The 17,279-nt window shown below is 64.6% G+C and overlaps 1 protein-coding gene across 1 annotated transcript in view; it reads left to right on the top strand.

Annotated features, from left to right (window-relative positions):
* LOC120505122 (ryanodine receptor 1-like) overlaps positions 1–17,279 on the top strand; it is a gene marked incomplete at its 5' end in the record, with an annotated part of 41,907 nt that overhangs the window by 3,690 nt on the left and 20,938 nt on the right. Inside the window, 24 exon segments of the mRNA XM_039715359.1 lie at positions 1,660–1,943; positions 2,067–2,301; positions 2,828–2,917; positions 3,631–3,733; positions 3,853–3,920; positions 4,634–4,755; positions 5,003–5,052; positions 5,562–5,622; positions 5,730–5,773; positions 6,686–6,746; positions 7,288–7,434; positions 7,728–7,858; positions 8,061–8,111; positions 8,640–8,656; positions 9,252–9,371; positions 9,462–9,575; positions 10,537–10,707; positions 11,425–11,484; positions 12,618–12,752; positions 14,849–14,982; positions 15,583–15,634; positions 16,087–16,214; positions 16,825–16,876; positions 17,137–17,217. Of these exon segments, the coding sequence (XP_039571293.1) occupies positions 1,660–1,943; positions 2,067–2,301; positions 2,828–2,917; positions 3,631–3,733; positions 3,853–3,920; positions 4,634–4,755; positions 5,003–5,052; positions 5,562–5,622; positions 5,730–5,773; positions 6,686–6,746; positions 7,288–7,434; positions 7,728–7,858; positions 8,061–8,111; positions 8,640–8,656; positions 9,252–9,371; positions 9,462–9,575; positions 10,537–10,707; positions 11,425–11,484; positions 12,618–12,752; positions 14,849–14,982; positions 15,583–15,634; positions 16,087–16,214; positions 16,825–16,876; positions 17,137–17,217 (2,511 nt within the window).

Raw genomic sequence — 17,279 nt, 5'->3', positions numbered from 1 at the left:
TGGAATGGGGACCCTGCACGGGACGGGCCCAGCGGCCGCAGGGAGAGGAGGCCGTGAGCACCAGAGTGGGATCGGGATCGGGATTGGGATTGGGATTGGGATTGGGAATGGAATTGGGATTGGGAATGGAATGGGGACCCTGCACGGGACGGGCCCAGCGGCCGCAGGGAGAGGAGGCCGTGAGCACCAGAGTGGGATCGGGATCGGGATTGGGATTGGGATTGGGATTGGGAATGGAATTGGGATTGGGAATGGAATGGGGACCCTGCACGGGACGGGCCCAGCGGCCGCAGGGAGAGGAGGCCGTGAGCACCGGAGTGGGATTGGGATTGGGATTGGGATTGGGATTGGGATTGGGATTGGGATGGGGACCCCGCGCGGGACGGGCCCAGCGGCCGCAGGGAGAGGAGGCCGTGAGCACCGGGAGTGGGATCGGGATGGGAATGGGGTTGGAATGGGATTGGGATTGGGAATGGGATTGGGAATGGGATTGGAATGGGGACCCTGCACGGGACGGGCCCAGCGGCCGCAGGGAAAGGAGGCCGTGAGCACTGGAGTGGGATCAGGATTGGGATGGGAATGGGATTGGGAATGGGATTGGAATGGGGACCCTGCACGGGACGGGCCCAGCGGCCGCAGGGAGAGGAGGCCGTGAGCACCAGAGTGGGATCGGGATCGGGATTGGGATTGGGATTGGGGTTGGGTGGGACTGGAATGGGAGTGGGAATGGGATTGGGAATGGAAATTGAAATGGGATTGGGAATGGGAATGGGATTGGGAATGGAAATGGAGAAGGGATTGGGTAAGGCTAGGAATGGAAATGGGATTGGGATTGGGGTTGAATTGGAAATGGGATTTGGAATGGGATCAGGAATGGGGTTGGGGTGAGGATGATGATGAGGATGAGGATAGGGGTGAGACATCCATGATGAGAAGTGAAGTGAGGATGAAGACATCACGGGGGGGTGACACACCTCAGGGACACACCTGGGGACACACCTGGGGGACGCACAAGTTGGGGTCACGGGGGGGTGACACACCTCAGGGACACACCTGGGGACACACCTGGGGGACACACCTGGAGGGGACACACCTCAGGGACACACCTTGGGGACACACCTGAGGGGGACACCTCGGGGACACACCTGGGGAGGACACACTTGGGGACACACCTTGGGGGGGACACACCTGGGGGACACACCTTGGGGACACACCTGGAGGGGACACACCTCGGGGACACACCTTGGGGACACACCCTGGGGACACGCCTGGGTGTGGCAGTGGTGGGAACGTGGGAATGGGGGTGAGGGGGATGTGGAGAGGTTGGGGTGGGGGACGATGAGGATTTGGGGACAGTGGGGACATTGGGGACATTGGGACACAGAGCTGGGGATGATGGGGACATGGGAATGGAGATGGTGGGAACATGGGGATGGTGGCACTGGGGACATGGACATGGGGGTGGTGGCCCTGCTGCCACAGGGCTGGTGGCATTGATGCCACAGGGATGATGACACTGGGGGAACTGGGGCTGGTGACACTGGTGGCCATGGGGCTGGTGGCTGTGGTGGCACAGGGTTGGTGACACTGGGCAAACCAGGGCTGGTGACACTGGTGGCCATGGGGCTGGTGGCACCGGTGCCACAGGGTTGGTGACACTGGTGGCCATGGGGCTGCTGGCCGTGGTGGCACTGGTGCCACAGGGATGATGGCACTGGGGGAACCGGGGCTGGTGACACTGGTGGCACTGGTGACACCGGTGTCCCCGTGTCCCCGCAGAAGTTCGAGGCTGAGCTCTACAAGCTGGCCATGCCGTGCCTCTGCGCCATCGCCGGCGCGCTCCCGCCTGACTACGTGGACGCCAGCTACTCGTCCCGCACCGAGAAGAAGGCCTCGGTGGATGCCGAGGGCAACTTCGACCCCAAACCCGTGGAGACCCTCAAGTAGGGCTCTCGCAGACCCCCCCCGTGCCAGCATGAGCCCCCCACCCTGTCTGTGCTCGTGGAGAGCCCCCACCTCACCCAGATCCTCATGGAGAGCCCCCAACCCCGTCTGTGCTCATGGAGAACCCCCAGCCCCACCCAGCTCCTCATGGAGAGCCCCAACCTCACCCAGCTCCTCATGGAGACCCCCAACCCCATCCAGATCCTCACAGAGAGCCCCCACCTCACCCAGATCCTCATGGAGAGCCCCCAACCCCGTCTGTGCTCATGGAGAACCCCCAGCCCCACCCAGCTCCTCCTGGAGAGCCCCAACCTCACCCAGATCCTCATGGAGAGCCTGTCCCCCCCAATCTCCTCTGTCCCCCCCAATCTCCTCTGTCCCCCCCAATCTCCTCTGTCCCCCCCAATCTCCTCTGTCCCCCCCAATCTCCTCTGTCCCCCCCAATCTCCTCTGTCCCCCCCAATCTCCTCTGTCCCCCCCAATCTCCTCTGTCCCCCCCAATCTCCTCTGTCCCCCCCAATCTCCTCTGTCCCCCCCAATCTCCTCTGTCCCCCCCAATCTCCTCTGTCCCCCCCAATCTCCTCTGTCCCCCCCAATCTCCTCTGTCCCCCCCAATCTCCTCTGTCCCCCCCAATCTCCTCTGTCCCCCCCAATCTCCTCTGTCCCCCCCAATCTCCTCTGTCCCCCCCAATCTCCTCTGTCCCCCCCAATCTCCTCTGTCCCCCCCAATCTCCTCTGTCCCCCCCAATCTCCTCTGTCCCCCCCAATCTCCTCTGTCCCCCCCAATCTCCTCTGTCCCCCCCAATCTCCTCTGTCCCCCCAATCTGCTCTGTGCCCCCAGCCCGGTGTCCCCAGGCCCCCCTGACCGGTGTCCCCCCCCCAGATCCAGAACAACTGGACTTTTGGGGAGGCCGTGGATGAGGAAGCCAAAACCCACCCGATGCTGAGACCCTACAAAACCTTTTCTGAGAAGGTACCGCGGGACCCCCGGGGCGCCCCCAGACCCGGGGGAACACCCCTAAACCTGGGGGGACACCCCCAGACCCAGAGGGACACCCCCAAACCCAGGGGACACCCCCAAACCTAAGGGGACACCCTCAGACCTAGGGGACATCCCCAGACCCAGAAGAACACCCCCAGACTCAGGGGACACCCCTAAACCCAGGGGACACCCCCAGACTCAGGAGGGCACCCCCAGACCCAGAGGGACACCCCCAAACCCAGGGGACACCCCCAGACCCCCCAAGACCAGGAGATCTCCCGGTGGCCACCAAGGCCACGCTGGGAGCCCCCAACCCCTTCCCTCCCTCTCCTCATGGACCCCTCCCCAAACCCTCTGGATTTTGGGGTTCCCCTGACCCCAGGTGATTTTGGGGTTCCCCCTGACCCAGGGGGTGGTTTTGGGGTCTCCAAGGCCTCTTTGGGGTTCAGAGGGGGTGGTTTTGGGGTCTCCAATCCCATTTTGGGGCTCAGGGGGTGGTTTTGGGGTCTCCAATCCCATTTTGGGGCGCAGGGGGTGGTTTTGGGGTCTCCAAGCCCGTTTTGGGGCACAGGGGGGTTCCAAGGAGCAGATTTGGGGTTCAGGGTTTCCAAGTCCACTTTGGGGCCCAGGGGTTGGTTTTGGGGTCTCCAAGCCGGTTTTGGGGCGCAGGGGGGGTCTCAAGGATCACATGTGGGGTCTCCAAGTCCACTTTGGGAAACCCCCCAAACTCCTGGGAGTTCCCCAAATCCCCTGGGAGCTCCCTCAGCCCTTGGCTGGACATCGCCCAGGAGTTCATCGCACACTTGGGTGAGACCCCAAATCCGGGGGGCACCCCCAAAGCCCGGGGGACACCCCAAAACCCTGGGGAACACCCCCAAACCCCGTGGGACCCCCCGGGACCCCCCTGACCCCCGTTTTCCCCCCAGAGGCCGTGGTCAGCAGCGGGCGGGTGGAGAAATCCCCCCACGAGCAGGAGATCAAGTTCTTCGCCAAGGTGGGGGGACCCCGAAAACGGGGAGGGGACACCCCAAAATCAGGGGCAGGACACCCCAAAAACGGGGATAAGACACCCCAAAAACGGGGATAAGACCCCCCAAAATCAGGGGCGTTATATCCCAAAAACAGGGAGGGGACACCCCAAAGTCAGGGGCAGGACACCCCAAAAATGGGGAGGAGACACCCCAAAAAGGGGGAGGGGACACCCCAAAAATGGGGACGGGACACCCCAAAAAGGGGGAGGTGACACCCCAAAATAGGGAGGGGACACTGAAAAACCCCTCAAAATGGGGGAGGGCAGGGGGACAGGGTGGTTTTGGGGTTTCTGTGGGGTTTTGGGGTCTCTGTGGATTTTTTTTTGGGGTCTCTTTGGGTTATTTGGTGTCTCTGTGGTGTATTTGGGGTTCTTAGAGGTTTTGGGAGGTATTTATGGGATATTTGGGGTTTCTGTGGGGTATTTGGGGTCTCTGTGGATTCTTTGGGGTTTCTCTGGGGTATTTGGGGTCTCTCTGTGGTACTTGGTGTCTCTGTGAATTCTTTGGGGTCTCTGTGGATTTTTTTGAGTTTCTCTGGGGTATTTGGGGTCTCTCTGTGGTACTTGGTGTCTCTGTGAATTCTTTGGGGTCTCTGTGGGTTATTTGAGGTCTCTATGGGTATTTGGAGCTCCCCCGTGTGTTTTTGGGGTCCCGCTGAGCCCCGGTGTCCCCCCAGATCCTGCTGCCCCTGATCAACCAGTACTTCCACAACCACTGCCTCTACTTCCTGTCCACGCCGGCCCAGGTGCTGGGCAGCGGCGGCCACGCCTCCAACAAGGAGAAGGAGATGATCACCAGGTGGGACCCCAAATCCCACCCAAAATCCACCCCAAAATACCCCCAAAATCCACCCCAAAATCCCCCCAAATCCCACCCCCAAAACTCACCCAAAATCCAGCCCAAAATACCCCCAAAATCCACACCAAAATACCCCCAAATCCCACCCCAAAATACCCCCCTAAATCCCACCCCAAAACCCACCCCAAAATGGAGCCTCCCCCGGGTGTTTTGGGGACCCCTTGACCCCCCCTTGTGTCCCCCCCAGCCTGTTCTGCAAACTGGCCGCGCTCGTCCGGCACCGCGTGTCCCTGTTCGGTAACTGGGGACACTGGGGACAAACTGGGGACACTGGGGGGGCACTGGGGAGCACTGGGGAGTCACTGCTGGGGGACACTGGGCACTGGGGACACTGGGACACTCTGGGGACACTGAGGGGGACGCTGGGGACACTGGGAGGGCACTGGGGACACTGTGGGGGGACATTGGGGATACTGGGGACACTGGGGGGGGCACTGGGGACGCTGGGACACACTGGGGACACTAGGGGTGACACTGGGGTGGACTGGGGGACACCAGGACACGCTGGGGACACTGGGGGTGACACTGGGCACACTGTGGGGGTGGCACTGGGGGACACTGGGACATGCTGGGGACACTGGGGGTGACACTGGGGTGGACTGGGGGACACCAGGACACGCTGGGGACACTGGGGGTGACACTGGGCACACTGTGGGGGTGACACTGGGGGACACTGGGACACGCTGGGGACACGCTGGGGCAGCGGTGGCACTGTCCCCCCCAGCTGATGTCCCTGTCCCCCCCAGGGACGGACGCCCCGGCCGTGGTGAACTGTCTGCTCATCCTGGCCCGGTCCCTGGACGCCAGGTGGGGACAGCGGTGACACCGCGGCCGTGTGTCCATCCGTGTGTGTGTCTGTGTGTGTGTCAATGTCCCGGATGTCCCCGTGTCCCCAATGTCCCCAATGTCCCCAGGACGGTGATGAAGTCGGGCCCCGAGATCGTCAAGGCTGGGCTGTGTCCCTGTGTCCATGTCCCTGTGTCCGTGTCCCTGTGTCCCTGTGTCCCTGTGCCAGTTCCCATGTCCCCAGTACCCCCAATGTCCTGGATGCCCCCAATGTCCCCACTGTCCCCAGTGTCCCCGATGTCCCCGATGTCCCCAGGACGGTGATGAAGTCGGGCCCCGAGATCGTCAAGGCCGGGCTGTGTCCCTGTGTCCATGTCCCTGTGTCCATGTCCCCAGTACCCCCAATGTCCCCCATGCCCCCGATGTCCCCAATGTCCCCGATGTCCCCGATGTCCCCAATGTCCCCAATGTCCCCAGGACAGTGATGAAGTCGGGCCCCGAGATCATCAAGGCTGGGCTGTGTCCCTGTGTCCATGTCCCTGTGTCCATGTCCCTGTGTCCCTGTGTCCCTGTGCCAGTCCATGTCCCCAGTACCCCCAATGTCCCCCATGTGGGGGCACTGGGACACACTGGGGGGACACTGGGGACACACTGGGGATACTGGGGGGACACTGGGGACACTGTGTCGGGGTCAGTGGGAGTACTGGGGACACTGGGGGGGCACTGGGGACGCTGGGACACACTGGGGACACTGGGGGTGACACTGGGGTGGACTGGGGGACACTGGGACACGCTGGGGACACACTGGGGACACTGGGGGTGACACTGGGGTGGACTGGGGGACACTGGGACATGCTGGGGACACTGGGGGTGACACTGGGGTGGACTGGGGGACACCAGGACACGCTGGGGACACTGGGGGTGACACTGGGGTGGACTGGGGGACACCAGGACACGCTGGGGACACTGGGGGTGACACTGGGCACACTGTGGGGGTGGCACTGGGGGACACTGGGACATGCTGGGGACACGCTGGGGCAGCGGTGGCACTGTCCCCCCCAGCTGATGTCCCTGTCCCCCCCAGGGACGGACGCCCCGGCCGTGGTGAACTGTCTGCTCATCCTGGCCCGGTCCCTGGACGCCAGGTGGGGACAGCGGTGACACCGCGGCCGTGTGTCCATCCGTGTGTGTGTCTGTGTGTGTGTCACTGTGTCCCCGTGTCCCTGCTGTCCCCGATGTCCCCAGGACGGTGATGAAGTCGGGCCCCGAGATCGTCAAGGCTGGGCTGTGTCCCTGTGTCCATGTCCCTATGTCCCTGTGTCCCTGTGCCGGTGCCCATGTCCCTGATACCCCTGCTGTCCCCCATGCCCCCGATGTCCCCAACAGGAGAGACAGGGACAGTGAGGACAGAGGTGGGGACAGCAGGGACAGGAGGAAAGTGGGACAGGGGGACAGTGGGGGGCATAGGGGGACAGGGGGGACAGCGAGGGTGACAGGGGGACACGTTGGGGTCTGGGGACATGGTGGGGACAGGGACGTTGGGGACACAGGGATGTGCTGGGGACATGTTGGGGTGTGGATGGGGAGGACACTGTGGGGACAGGGGGATAAGGGGACATTAAAGGGAGGTGGGGACAGGGGACGTGTTTGGAGGGTCAGGGACATGGGGACACAGCGGGAACACAGAGTGGGGGACAGTGGTGACACACTGGGGACAGCTGGGGACGGTGGTGACACCTCTGTCCCCGCAGTGGATGACGTGCAGGTCTCCTGTTACCGCATCCTGTGCAGCATCTACAGCCTGGGCACCGCCCGCGGGCCCCTCGTGGACAGGTGGGGACCCCAAAAACCCTGGGGGGACCCCAGGGGGGGGGTCTGGGGGTTCCCTGGGTTAGGGGTGCCATGGGGTGTCCCCCCGATGTCCCCAATGTCCCCAATGTCCCCGCAGGCAGCGGCCAGCCCTGGGCGAGTGCCTGGTCATGGCCATGGGGATCCTTGGGGTGCCATGGGGTGTCCATGGGGTGTCCATGGGGTGCCACGGGGGTCTGTGGGCTGCCATGGGGTGTCTATGGGGTGCCATGGGGTGTCCCCCCGATGTCCCCCCAATGTCCCCAATGTCCCCGCAGGCAGCGGCCGGCCCTGGGCGAGTGCCTGGCCCGCCTGGCCGCCGCCATGCCCGTGGCCTTCCTGGAGCCGCAGCTGAACCACCTGAACCCCTGCTCCGTATACAGCACCAAGAGCGCCCGCGAGCGCGCCCGTGAGTGCCACCTGTGTGTCACCTGTGTGTCACCTGTGTCACCCGTGTGTCACCTGTGTCACCTGTGTTCCCCTGTGTCCAACCCCTCTCCCTGTGTCCCCAGTGCTGGGTGTCCCATCATGGCTGGAGGAGCTGTGTTCCCTCCCCTTGGGGTGTCCCCAGCCCTGTCCCCGTGTCCCCAACCCTGTCCCCATGTCCCCAGTGCTGGGTCTGCCCTCGCGGGTGGAGGAGCTGTGTCCTGTCCCCTTGGGATGTCCCCAATCCTGTCCCCATGTCCCCAGCCGTGTCCCCATGTCCCCAGTGCTGGGTCTCCCCATGCGGGTGGAGGAGCTGTGTCCTGTCCCCCTGTCCCCAGCCATGTCCCCGTGTCCCCAGCCCTGTCCCCAGCCCTGTCCCCCTGTCCCCAGGCCTCTCCCCATGTCCCCAGCCCTGTCCCCTGGTGGCCCTGGGTGGGTCCTGCAGGTCATTCTGGTGGCCCTGGCTGGGTTTCAGTGGTCCCAGGGGTGTTTCAGTGGTCCCAGGGGGTGTTTCAGTGGTCCCAGGGCTGTCCTGGTGCTCACAGTGGCTGTCCCTGCCCGCAGTGTTTGCCCAGCCCATTGTGAGCAAGGCGCAGCCGGAGCTGCCCCAGGGTGGTCCCAGGGGTGTTTTGGTGGTCCCAGGGGTATTTTGGTGGTCCCAGGGTGGTCCCGGGGGGTGTTTCGGTGGTCCCAGGGTGGTCCCGGGGGGTGTTTCAGTGGTCCCAGGGCTGTCCTGGTGGTCACACCGTCCTTGTTTGCCGCAGTGTTTGCCCAGCCCATCGTGAGCACGGCGCGGCCGGAGCTGCCCCAGGGGTGTTTAGATGATCCCGGGGTGGTCCCAGGGGGTGTTTCAGTGGTCCCAGGAGTGTTTAGGTGGTCCCAGGGTGGTCCCGGGGGTGTTCTGGTGGGACAGTGCCACAGGGGCTGGGGACAGTGCCAGGGGGCTGGGGACTCTGCCAGGGATCAGCCATCCATGGTGGGGACAGTGCCATGGGGCTGGGGACAGTGCCAGGGGGACTGGGGACACAGCCATTGGAGGCAGGCTGGGGACACTGCCACAGGGCTGGGACAGTGCCACAGGGCTGGGGACAGTGCCAGGGGGACTGGGGACACAGCCATGGTGGCCTTGGGGACACAGCTATGGTGACCCCAACCATGGTGACCTTGGGGACCCAACTGTGGTGACCCCAACCATGGTGGCCTTGGGGACACAAGCCCAGTGGCCACAGGGACCAAACACTGGGGGACTCACTAATGGTGGCCATGGGGACCCAACGATGGTGGCCATGGGGGTGGTGACCCAGTGGTGACCCTCTGATGGCTTCCCCCCGGTGGTGACCCCCCGGTGACCTCCCTGTGACCCTTGGTGACCTCCCTGTGACCTCCCTGTGTCCCCGGTGTCCCCCAGGGCCAAGTGGCTGACGGAGCCCAACGAGGACGCGGAGGAGCTGTTCCGCATGGTGGGCGAGGTCTTCATCTACTGGTCCAAGTCTCACGTGAGTGGGGGTCCGGGGGGGGCACCCAGGGGTCCCAGGGCGCCTTTGGGGGGGTCCCTGAGCCCCTCTCTGTGTCCCCCCCCACCCCAGAACTTCAAGCGTGAGGAGCAGAACTTCGTGGTGCAGAACGAGATCAACAACATGTCCTTCCTGACGGCCGACAGCAAGAGCAAGATGGCCAAGGTGGGCTGGGGGACCCCAAAAGTGCCCTGCAGGGTTCTGTTCTGTGGGGTCACCACGCTTGGGAGCCCCAAAACTCCTGCAGGGTTCTGTTCTGTGGGGTCACCATGCTTGGGACCCCCCAGGACCCCTCTGTGGGGTGACCTTGGCTGAGACCCCACAACCTTGGCTGAGACCCCACTGTCCTTATGGGGTTACTCCTGTCACCCTGGTCATGGGGTCCCTGCTGACCCCATGTCCCCACGCTGTCCCTGCAGGGCGGTGGCTCGGAGCACGGGCTGACTCTCCTGTCCCCACTGACCCCGTGTCCCTGTCCCCTCGTTGGGACCCCCAAAACTCCTGCAGGGTTCTGTTCTGTGGGGTCACCAGGGTTGGGACCCCCAAAACTCCTGCAGGGTTCTGTTCTGTGGGGTCACCAGGGTTGGGACCCCCAAAACTCCTGCAGGGTTCTGTTCTGTGGGGTCACCAGGGTTGGGACCCCCAAAACTCCTGCAGGGTTCTGTTCTGTGGGGTCACCAGGGTTGGGACCCCCAAAACTCCTGCAGGGTCCTGTTCTGTGGGGTCACCACAGCTGGGACCCCCCAGGACCCCTCTGTGGGGTGACCTGACAGGGACCCTCCTGTCCTTATGGGGTTACTCCTGACACCGTGGTTACGGGGTCCCTGATGACCCCGTGTCCTGTCCCCACGCTGTCCCCGCAGGGCAGTGGCTCAGAGCAGGAGCTGACTCTCCTGTCCCCGCTGACCCCGTGTCCTGTCCCTGTCCCCACGGTGTCACCATGTTGTCCCTGTCCCCTCAGGGCGGTGGCTCGGAGCAGGAGCTGACACTGTGGCACCATGCTTGGGACTGACCCCGTGTCCTGTCCCTGTCCCCACGGTGTCCCCATGTTGTCCCTGTCCCCGCAGGGCGGTGGCTCGGAGCAGGAGCTGACCCCGTGTCCTGTCCCTGTCCCCACGGTGTCACCATGTTGTCCCTGTCCCCTCAGGGCGGTGGCTCGGAGCAGGAGCGCTCCAAGAAGCGGCGCCGCGGGGACCGGTACTCGGTGCACACCTCGCTCATCGTGGCCACGCTGAAGAAGATGCTGCCCATCGGCCTCAACATGTGCTCGCCCGCCGACCAGGAGCTGATCGCGCTGGCCAAGGGCCGCTACGCCCTGGTGGGTGCCCGGGGACAGCTGGGGACACCTGGGGACACTGGGGACACCTGGGACCCACAAACATCTCCTCGGTTTAGGGACAAAGCCCTGGGGTTGGGGACATGGCGCTGGCCATGGGGGACACCTGGGGACACCTGGAGACACTGGGGACAGCTGGGGACACCTGGGGACACCGGGGATACCTGGGGACACCGGGGATACCTGGGGACACCTGGGACCCACAGATGTCCTCCGGGTTTGGGGACAAAGCCCTGGGGCTGCGCCGCTACGTGCTGGTGCGTGCCCCGGGGACACCTGGGGACACCTGGGGACACCGGGGGACACCTGGGGACACCTGGGACCCCCCAGAAACCCCCCTGGAACCCACAGATGTCCCCTGGGTTTAGGGACAAAGCCCTGGGGGTGGGGACATGGCGCTGGCCAAGGGTGGGCACTGTGCCCTGGTGGGTGGCCAGGGTCACCTACAGCCGGGGACACCGGGGACACCTGGGACCCTGGGTTGTCCCACCAGGGACACCCAGATGTCCCCTGGGTTTAGGGACAAAGCCCTGGGGGTGGGGACATGGCGCTGGCCAAGGGTGGGCACTGTGCCCTGGTGGGTGGCCGGGGACACCTTGGGGACAAGCCCAGGGTTTGGGGACACCCCTCCAAGGGTTTGGGGACACCCCCAAGGGTTTGGGGACCCTTGCTGAGGTGTCCCCTGTGTCCCCCCTGCAGAAGGACACGGACGAGGAGGTTCGGGAGTTCCTGCACAACAACCTGCACCTGCAGGACAAGGTGAGCTGGCATGTGTGTCACCGTGTCACCGTGTCCCCGGTGTGTCACCGTGTCCTCAGTGTGTCTCCATGTCCCCAGTGTGTCACCATGTCCCCAATGTCACTGTGTCCTGAGTGTTACTGTGTCCCCACTACATGTCACCATGTCCCCCATTTGTCACCATGTCTCTAGTGTCACTGTGTCCCCAGTGTCACTGTGTCCCTGGTGTGTCACCATGAATCCAGTGTCACCGTGTCCTTGGTGTCACTGTGTCCCTAGTGTGTCACCATGTCCTCAGTGTGTCACCATGTCTCCAATGTCACTGTGTTACATGTGTCCCCAATGTCCCCAATGTCCCCGATGTCCCCAGGTGGAGAACACGGGCTCGGCGCGGTGGCAGATGGCCCTGCTGCTGATGTCCCCAATGTCCCCGATGTCCCCAATTTCCCCAATGTCCCCGGTGTCCCCAGTGTCACTGTGTCCTGAGTGTTACCGTGTCCCCAGTGTGTCACCATGTCCCCAGTGTCACAGTGTCCCCAGTGTCACCATGTGTCCAGTGTCATTGTGTCCTTAATGTCACTATGTCCCCAGTGTCACTGTGTCCCTGGTGTGTTACGGTGTTCCCAGTGTGTCACCATGTCTCCAGTGTCACCATGTCCCCACCCCATGTCACCGTGTCCCCAGTGTGTGACTGTGTCCCCAGTGTGTCACCATGTTTCCAGTGTCACTGTGTCCCCAGTGTCACCGTGTCCCCAGTGTGTTACTGTGTCCCCAGTGTGTCACCATGTTTCCAGTGTCACTGTGTCCTTGGGGTCACTGTGCCCCAGTGTTACATGTGTCCCCAGTGTCCCCAATGTCCCCAGATGGAGAACACGGGCTCGGCGTTGTGGCAGATGGCCCTGGTGCTGATGTCCCCAATGTCCCCGATTTCCCCAATGTCCCCGATGTCCCCGGTGTCCCCAGGTGGAGAACACGGGCTCGGCGCGGTGGCAGATGGCCCTGGTGCTGATGTCCCCAATGTCCCCAGTGTCCCCAATGTCCCCGATGTCCCCAGGTGGAGAACACGGGCTCGGCGCGGTGGCAGATGGCCCTGGTGCTGATGTCCCCAATGTCCCCGATTTCCCCAATGTCCCCGATGTCCCCGGTGTCCCCAGGTGGAGAACACGGGCTCGGCGCGGTGGCAGATGGCCCTGGTGCGCCAGGCCGGGCGGGACGAGGACCCCGACAGCCCCGAGCAGGTCGTGCGCAGGGTGCAGGAGGTGTCGGCCGTGCTCTACCACCTCGAGCAGGTCTGGGGGCAAGGGGGGCTCGGGGGGATTTGGGGACACACAGGGGACCCCAGGTGACCCCCCACAGACAGAGCACCCCTGCATGTCCAAGAAGGCCGTGTGGCACAAGCTCTGGGTGCTCTGTGCCCTTTGTGTGCCCTGGGGGTACTTTGGGGGGTCCCAGGGGGTTCAGGGGTGTTCAGGGGGTCTCAGGGGCTTTGGGGGTGCCCAGGGGGTTTGGGGGTGACCCCGGGTGCCCCCCCGCAGACGGAGCACCCCTACAAGCCCAAGGTGGCCGTGTGGCACAAGCTGTGGGTGCTCTGTGCCCTTTGGGGTGGTCCCAGTGGGTTCTGGGATGCTCAGGGGGTTTGGGGGTGCCCAGGAGGTTTGGGGGCGAACCCCTCAGGAGGATACTGGGAGGGTTCAGGAGGGTTCAGAACCTTCTGGAACCTCTCAGAACGTTCTGGAACCCCGCAGGGAGGAGCTGCCCAGGTCGGCGTGGCGGCTCCGGCTGCTGGGGCTGAACCTGCTGGGGGGAACTGGGGGGCACTGGGAGGAAACTGGGAGGGCACTGGGGGCACTGGGAGTTGGGATGGGTACCCTGAGACACTCTCAGGGCAGCTGGGGATGTCCTTGGAGGTGTCTCAGCGACCCTGGGTGACCCCCCGCAGATGGAGCACCCCTACAAGCCCAAGAAGGCCGTGTGGCACAAGCTTTGGGTGCCCTGTGTCTTTTGGGGGGTCTCAGGGTGTCCCAGGGGTGCCCAGGGGGTTCTGGGGTGTCCAGGGGGTTTGGGGGTGACCCCGGGTGACCCCAGGTGACCCCCCCACAGACGGAGCACCCCTACAAGCCCTAGGTGGCTGTGTGGCACAAGCTTTGGGTGCTCTGTGCCCTTTGGGTGCCCTGGGAGATCCCAGGGGGTTCAGGGGTGCCCAGGGGGTCCCAGGGGGTTTGGGGGCGCCCAGGGAGTTTGGGGGTGACCCCGGGTGCCCCCCTGTCCTTGGAGGTGTCTCAGCCCTGCTGGGTGACACCTGGCACCCCCTGGGTGACACCTGGGACGCCCTGGGCAACACCTGGGACACCCTGGGTGACACCTGGCACCTCCTGGGTGACACCTGGGAACCCCTGGATGACACCCGGGACACCCTGGGTGTCACCTAGCACTCCCTGGATGACAATTGGCACTCCCTGGGTGACACTTGGGACACCCTGGGTGACACCTGGGACACCCCGGGTGGCACCTGGGAGCCGCGGGGATGGCTGGGCCCGCAGGTGGTGCCAGGTGGCCCAGTGGCCCGGTGGCCCAGTGGATCAGGTGGGCACAGGTGGCTCAGTGGCTCAGTGGCTCGGTGGCTCAGTGGCCCAGTGGCTGAGGTGGTGCCAGGTGGCCCAGTGGCTCAGGTGGCCCAGTGGCCCGGTGGCTCAGTGGCTTGACCCCGGGTGCCCCCCTGCAGACGGAGCACCCCTACAAGTCCAAGGTGGCCGTGTGGCACAAGCTTTGGGTGCTCTGTGCCCTTTGGATGCCCTGGGTGATCCCAGGGAGTTTGGGGGTGCTCAGGGGGTCCCAGGGGGTTCCGCATGACGCCCCTGTACAACCTGCCCAGGTGGGCACGGGGCACTGGGGGGCACTGGGAGGGACTGGGAGCACTGGGAGGGAACTGGGGGGCACTGGGAGGGAACTGGGAGGGAACTGGGGGGAACTGGAGGGCATTGGAAGGGAACTGGGAGCACTGGGAGGGAACTGGGGGGCACTGGGAGGGCACTGGGAGGGAACTGAGAGGGCACTGGGGGCACTGGGAGGGTACTGGGAGGGCACTCGGAGGGCACTGGGGGGCACTGGGAGTTGGGGTGGGCACGCTGTGACACCCTCAGAGCAGCTGGGAATGTTCTTGGAGGCGTCTCAGCCCTGCTGGGTGACAGCTGGGTGACACTTGGGACCTGCTGGGTGACACCTGGCACCCCCTGGGTGTCACTCGGGAGCCCCCGGGTGACACCTGGCACCCTCCAGGTGGTACCTAGGACTCCTGGGTGACACCAGTTTGGGGGTGCTCAGGGGGTCCCAGGGGGTTTGGGGGTGCCCGGGGGGTTTGGGGGTGACCCCGGGTGCCCCCCCGCAGACGGAGCACCCCTACAAGTCCAAGAAGGCCGTGTGGCACAAGCTCCTGTCCAAGCAGCGGCGCCGCGCCGTCGTCGCCTGCTTCCGCATGACGCCCCTGTACAACCTGCCCAGGTGGGCACGGGGCACTGGGGGGCACTGGGAGGGACTGGGAGCACTGGGAGGGAACTGGGGGGCACTGGGAGGGAACTGGGAGGGAACTGGGGGGAACTGGAGGGCATTGGAAGGGAACTGGGAGCACTGGGAGGGAACTGGGGGGCACTGGGAGGGCACTGGGAGGGAACTGAGAGGGCACTGGGGGCACTGGGAGGGTACTGGGAGGGCACTCGGAGGGCACTGGGGGGCACTGGGAGTTGGGGTGGGCACGCTGTGACACCCTCAGAGCAGCTGGGAATGTTCTTGGAGGCGTCTCAGCCCTGCTGGGTGACAGCTGGGTGACACTTGGGACCTGCTGGGTGACACCTGGCACCCCCTGGGTGTCACTCGGGAGCCCCCGGGTGACACCTGGCACCCTCCAGGTGGTACCTAGGACTCCTGGGTGACACCTAGCACTCCCTGGGTGACACCTGGGAGTTGTGGGTGGCACCTGGGAGCCCTGGTTGACACCTGGGATCCCCTGGTTGACACCTGGGATCCCCTGGGTGACACCTGGCACCCCCTGGGTGACACCTGGCACCTCCTGGGTGACACCTGGGAACCCTAGTTGACACCTGAGACTCCCCGGGTGACATCTAGGAGCCCCCGGGTGACACCTGGCATCCCCTGGGTGACACTTGGGACCCCCTGGGTGACACCTGGCACCCCCTGGGTGACACCTGGGAGCTGCGGGGAAGGCTGGGCCTGCAGGTGGTGCCAGGTGGTGCCAGGTGGCCCAGTGGCCCAGTGGCTCAGTGGCCCAGTGGCCCAGTGGCCCGGTGGCCCGGTGGCTCAGTGGCTCAGGTGGCTCAGGTGGGCACAGGTGGCTCAGTGGCATTCCCGGGGGGTTTGGGGACATCCCTGGGGTTTTGGGGCCATCCACTGGGGGTTTGGGGACACCCCGAGCCCCCCTGAGGCGGGTTTGGGGACACCCCTGGCGGTTTGGGGACACCCCTGGGGGTTTTGGGGACACCCCTGGGTTTTGGGGACACCCCGAGCCCCCCTGAGGCGGGTTTGGGGACACCCCTGGCGGTTTGGGGACACCCCTGGGGGTTTTGGGGACACCCCTGGGTTTTGGGGACACCCCGAGCCCCCCTGACCCAGGGTTTGGGGCTCCGGGCGCAGAAGTCGGGGCGCGAGGAGGAGGAGGAGGAGGAAGAGGCGGAGGCACGGCCGGACCCGCTGCACCAGCTGATCCTGCACTTCAGCCGCACCGCGCTCACTGAGCAGAGGTGACCCCAGACCCGAGGGGACCCCGAACCCCGAGGGGACCCCAAATCACCCTGAGGGGAACCCGAATTCCAAGGGGACCCCGAATTCCTGAGAGCATCTCAAATTCCTGAGGGCACCCCAAATCCCTGAGGGGATGCTAAATCCCCTGAGGGGACCCCGAACCCCGAGGGGACCCCAAATCACACCGGAGCTGGGATCCTAAAACCCCAAACCCCTGAGGGGACCCCAAAACACACTGGGGACCCCAAAACCCTGAGGGGACCCCGAATCACACTGGGGACCCCAAAACCCTGAGGGGACCCCAAAACCCTGAGAGGACCTCAAACCCCGAGGGGACCGCAAATCCTGAGGGGACCCCGAACCCTGAGGGGACCCCAAATCCCTGAGGGGACCCCAAATCTCACTGGAACTGGGATCCAGAAACCCCAAATCCCACTGGGGGGGAGCCCAAACCCACTGGAAAACCCCAAAACCCCACAGAGGAGACCCCAAATCCCACCGTGGGCACCCCAAAACCCGGGTCAGCCCCTCGGGGCCACCTGGGTCCCCTTTTGGGGTCCGGGGTGTCCCCCCCGTCCCCAACCCGTGTCCCCCTCTGTCACCCCGCAGCCACCTGGAGCAGGATCACCTGTACATGGCCTACGCCGGCATCATGGCCAAGGTGGGCACCCCAAAACCGAGGGGACCCCAAAACCGAGGGGACCCCAAAACCGCCCCAAAGTTTGGGGGGGGTCCCCAGGGGGCTGAGGGAGTTTGGGGTTCCCAAAGATTGGGGGGTTCCCAGGGGTTTTGGGGGGTCCCCGGGGATTTTGGGGTTGTTCAGGGATGGGGGGATGGGTTCGGTGCTCCCCAGGGGTTTTGGGGCCCCCCGGGCGGTTTTTGGGGGTTCCTAATTCGAGGACCCCTCCCCAATTCCCCCAGAGCTGCCACATAGAGGAGGGGGAGGAGGAGGAGAAGGAGGAAGAGGAGAAGGAAGAGGAAGAAGCCGAGGATTCGTTTGAGGTGGGGAGGGGACCCCGAAACCCCCCGACCCCCGTCCCCCCCCCTTTACCCCCTGGATTCCC

This window comes from Passer montanus, unplaced genomic scaffold, assembly GCF_014805655.1.
Source record: "Passer montanus isolate IOZ18808 unplaced genomic scaffold, ASM1480565v1 scaffold327, whole genome shotgun sequence".
Taxonomy (NCBI): domain Eukaryota; kingdom Metazoa; phylum Chordata; class Aves; order Passeriformes; family Passeridae; genus Passer; species Passer montanus.
The sequence above is the reverse complement of the archived record's forward strand: the minus strand, read 5'-3'. Positions and strand labels throughout refer to the sequence as shown.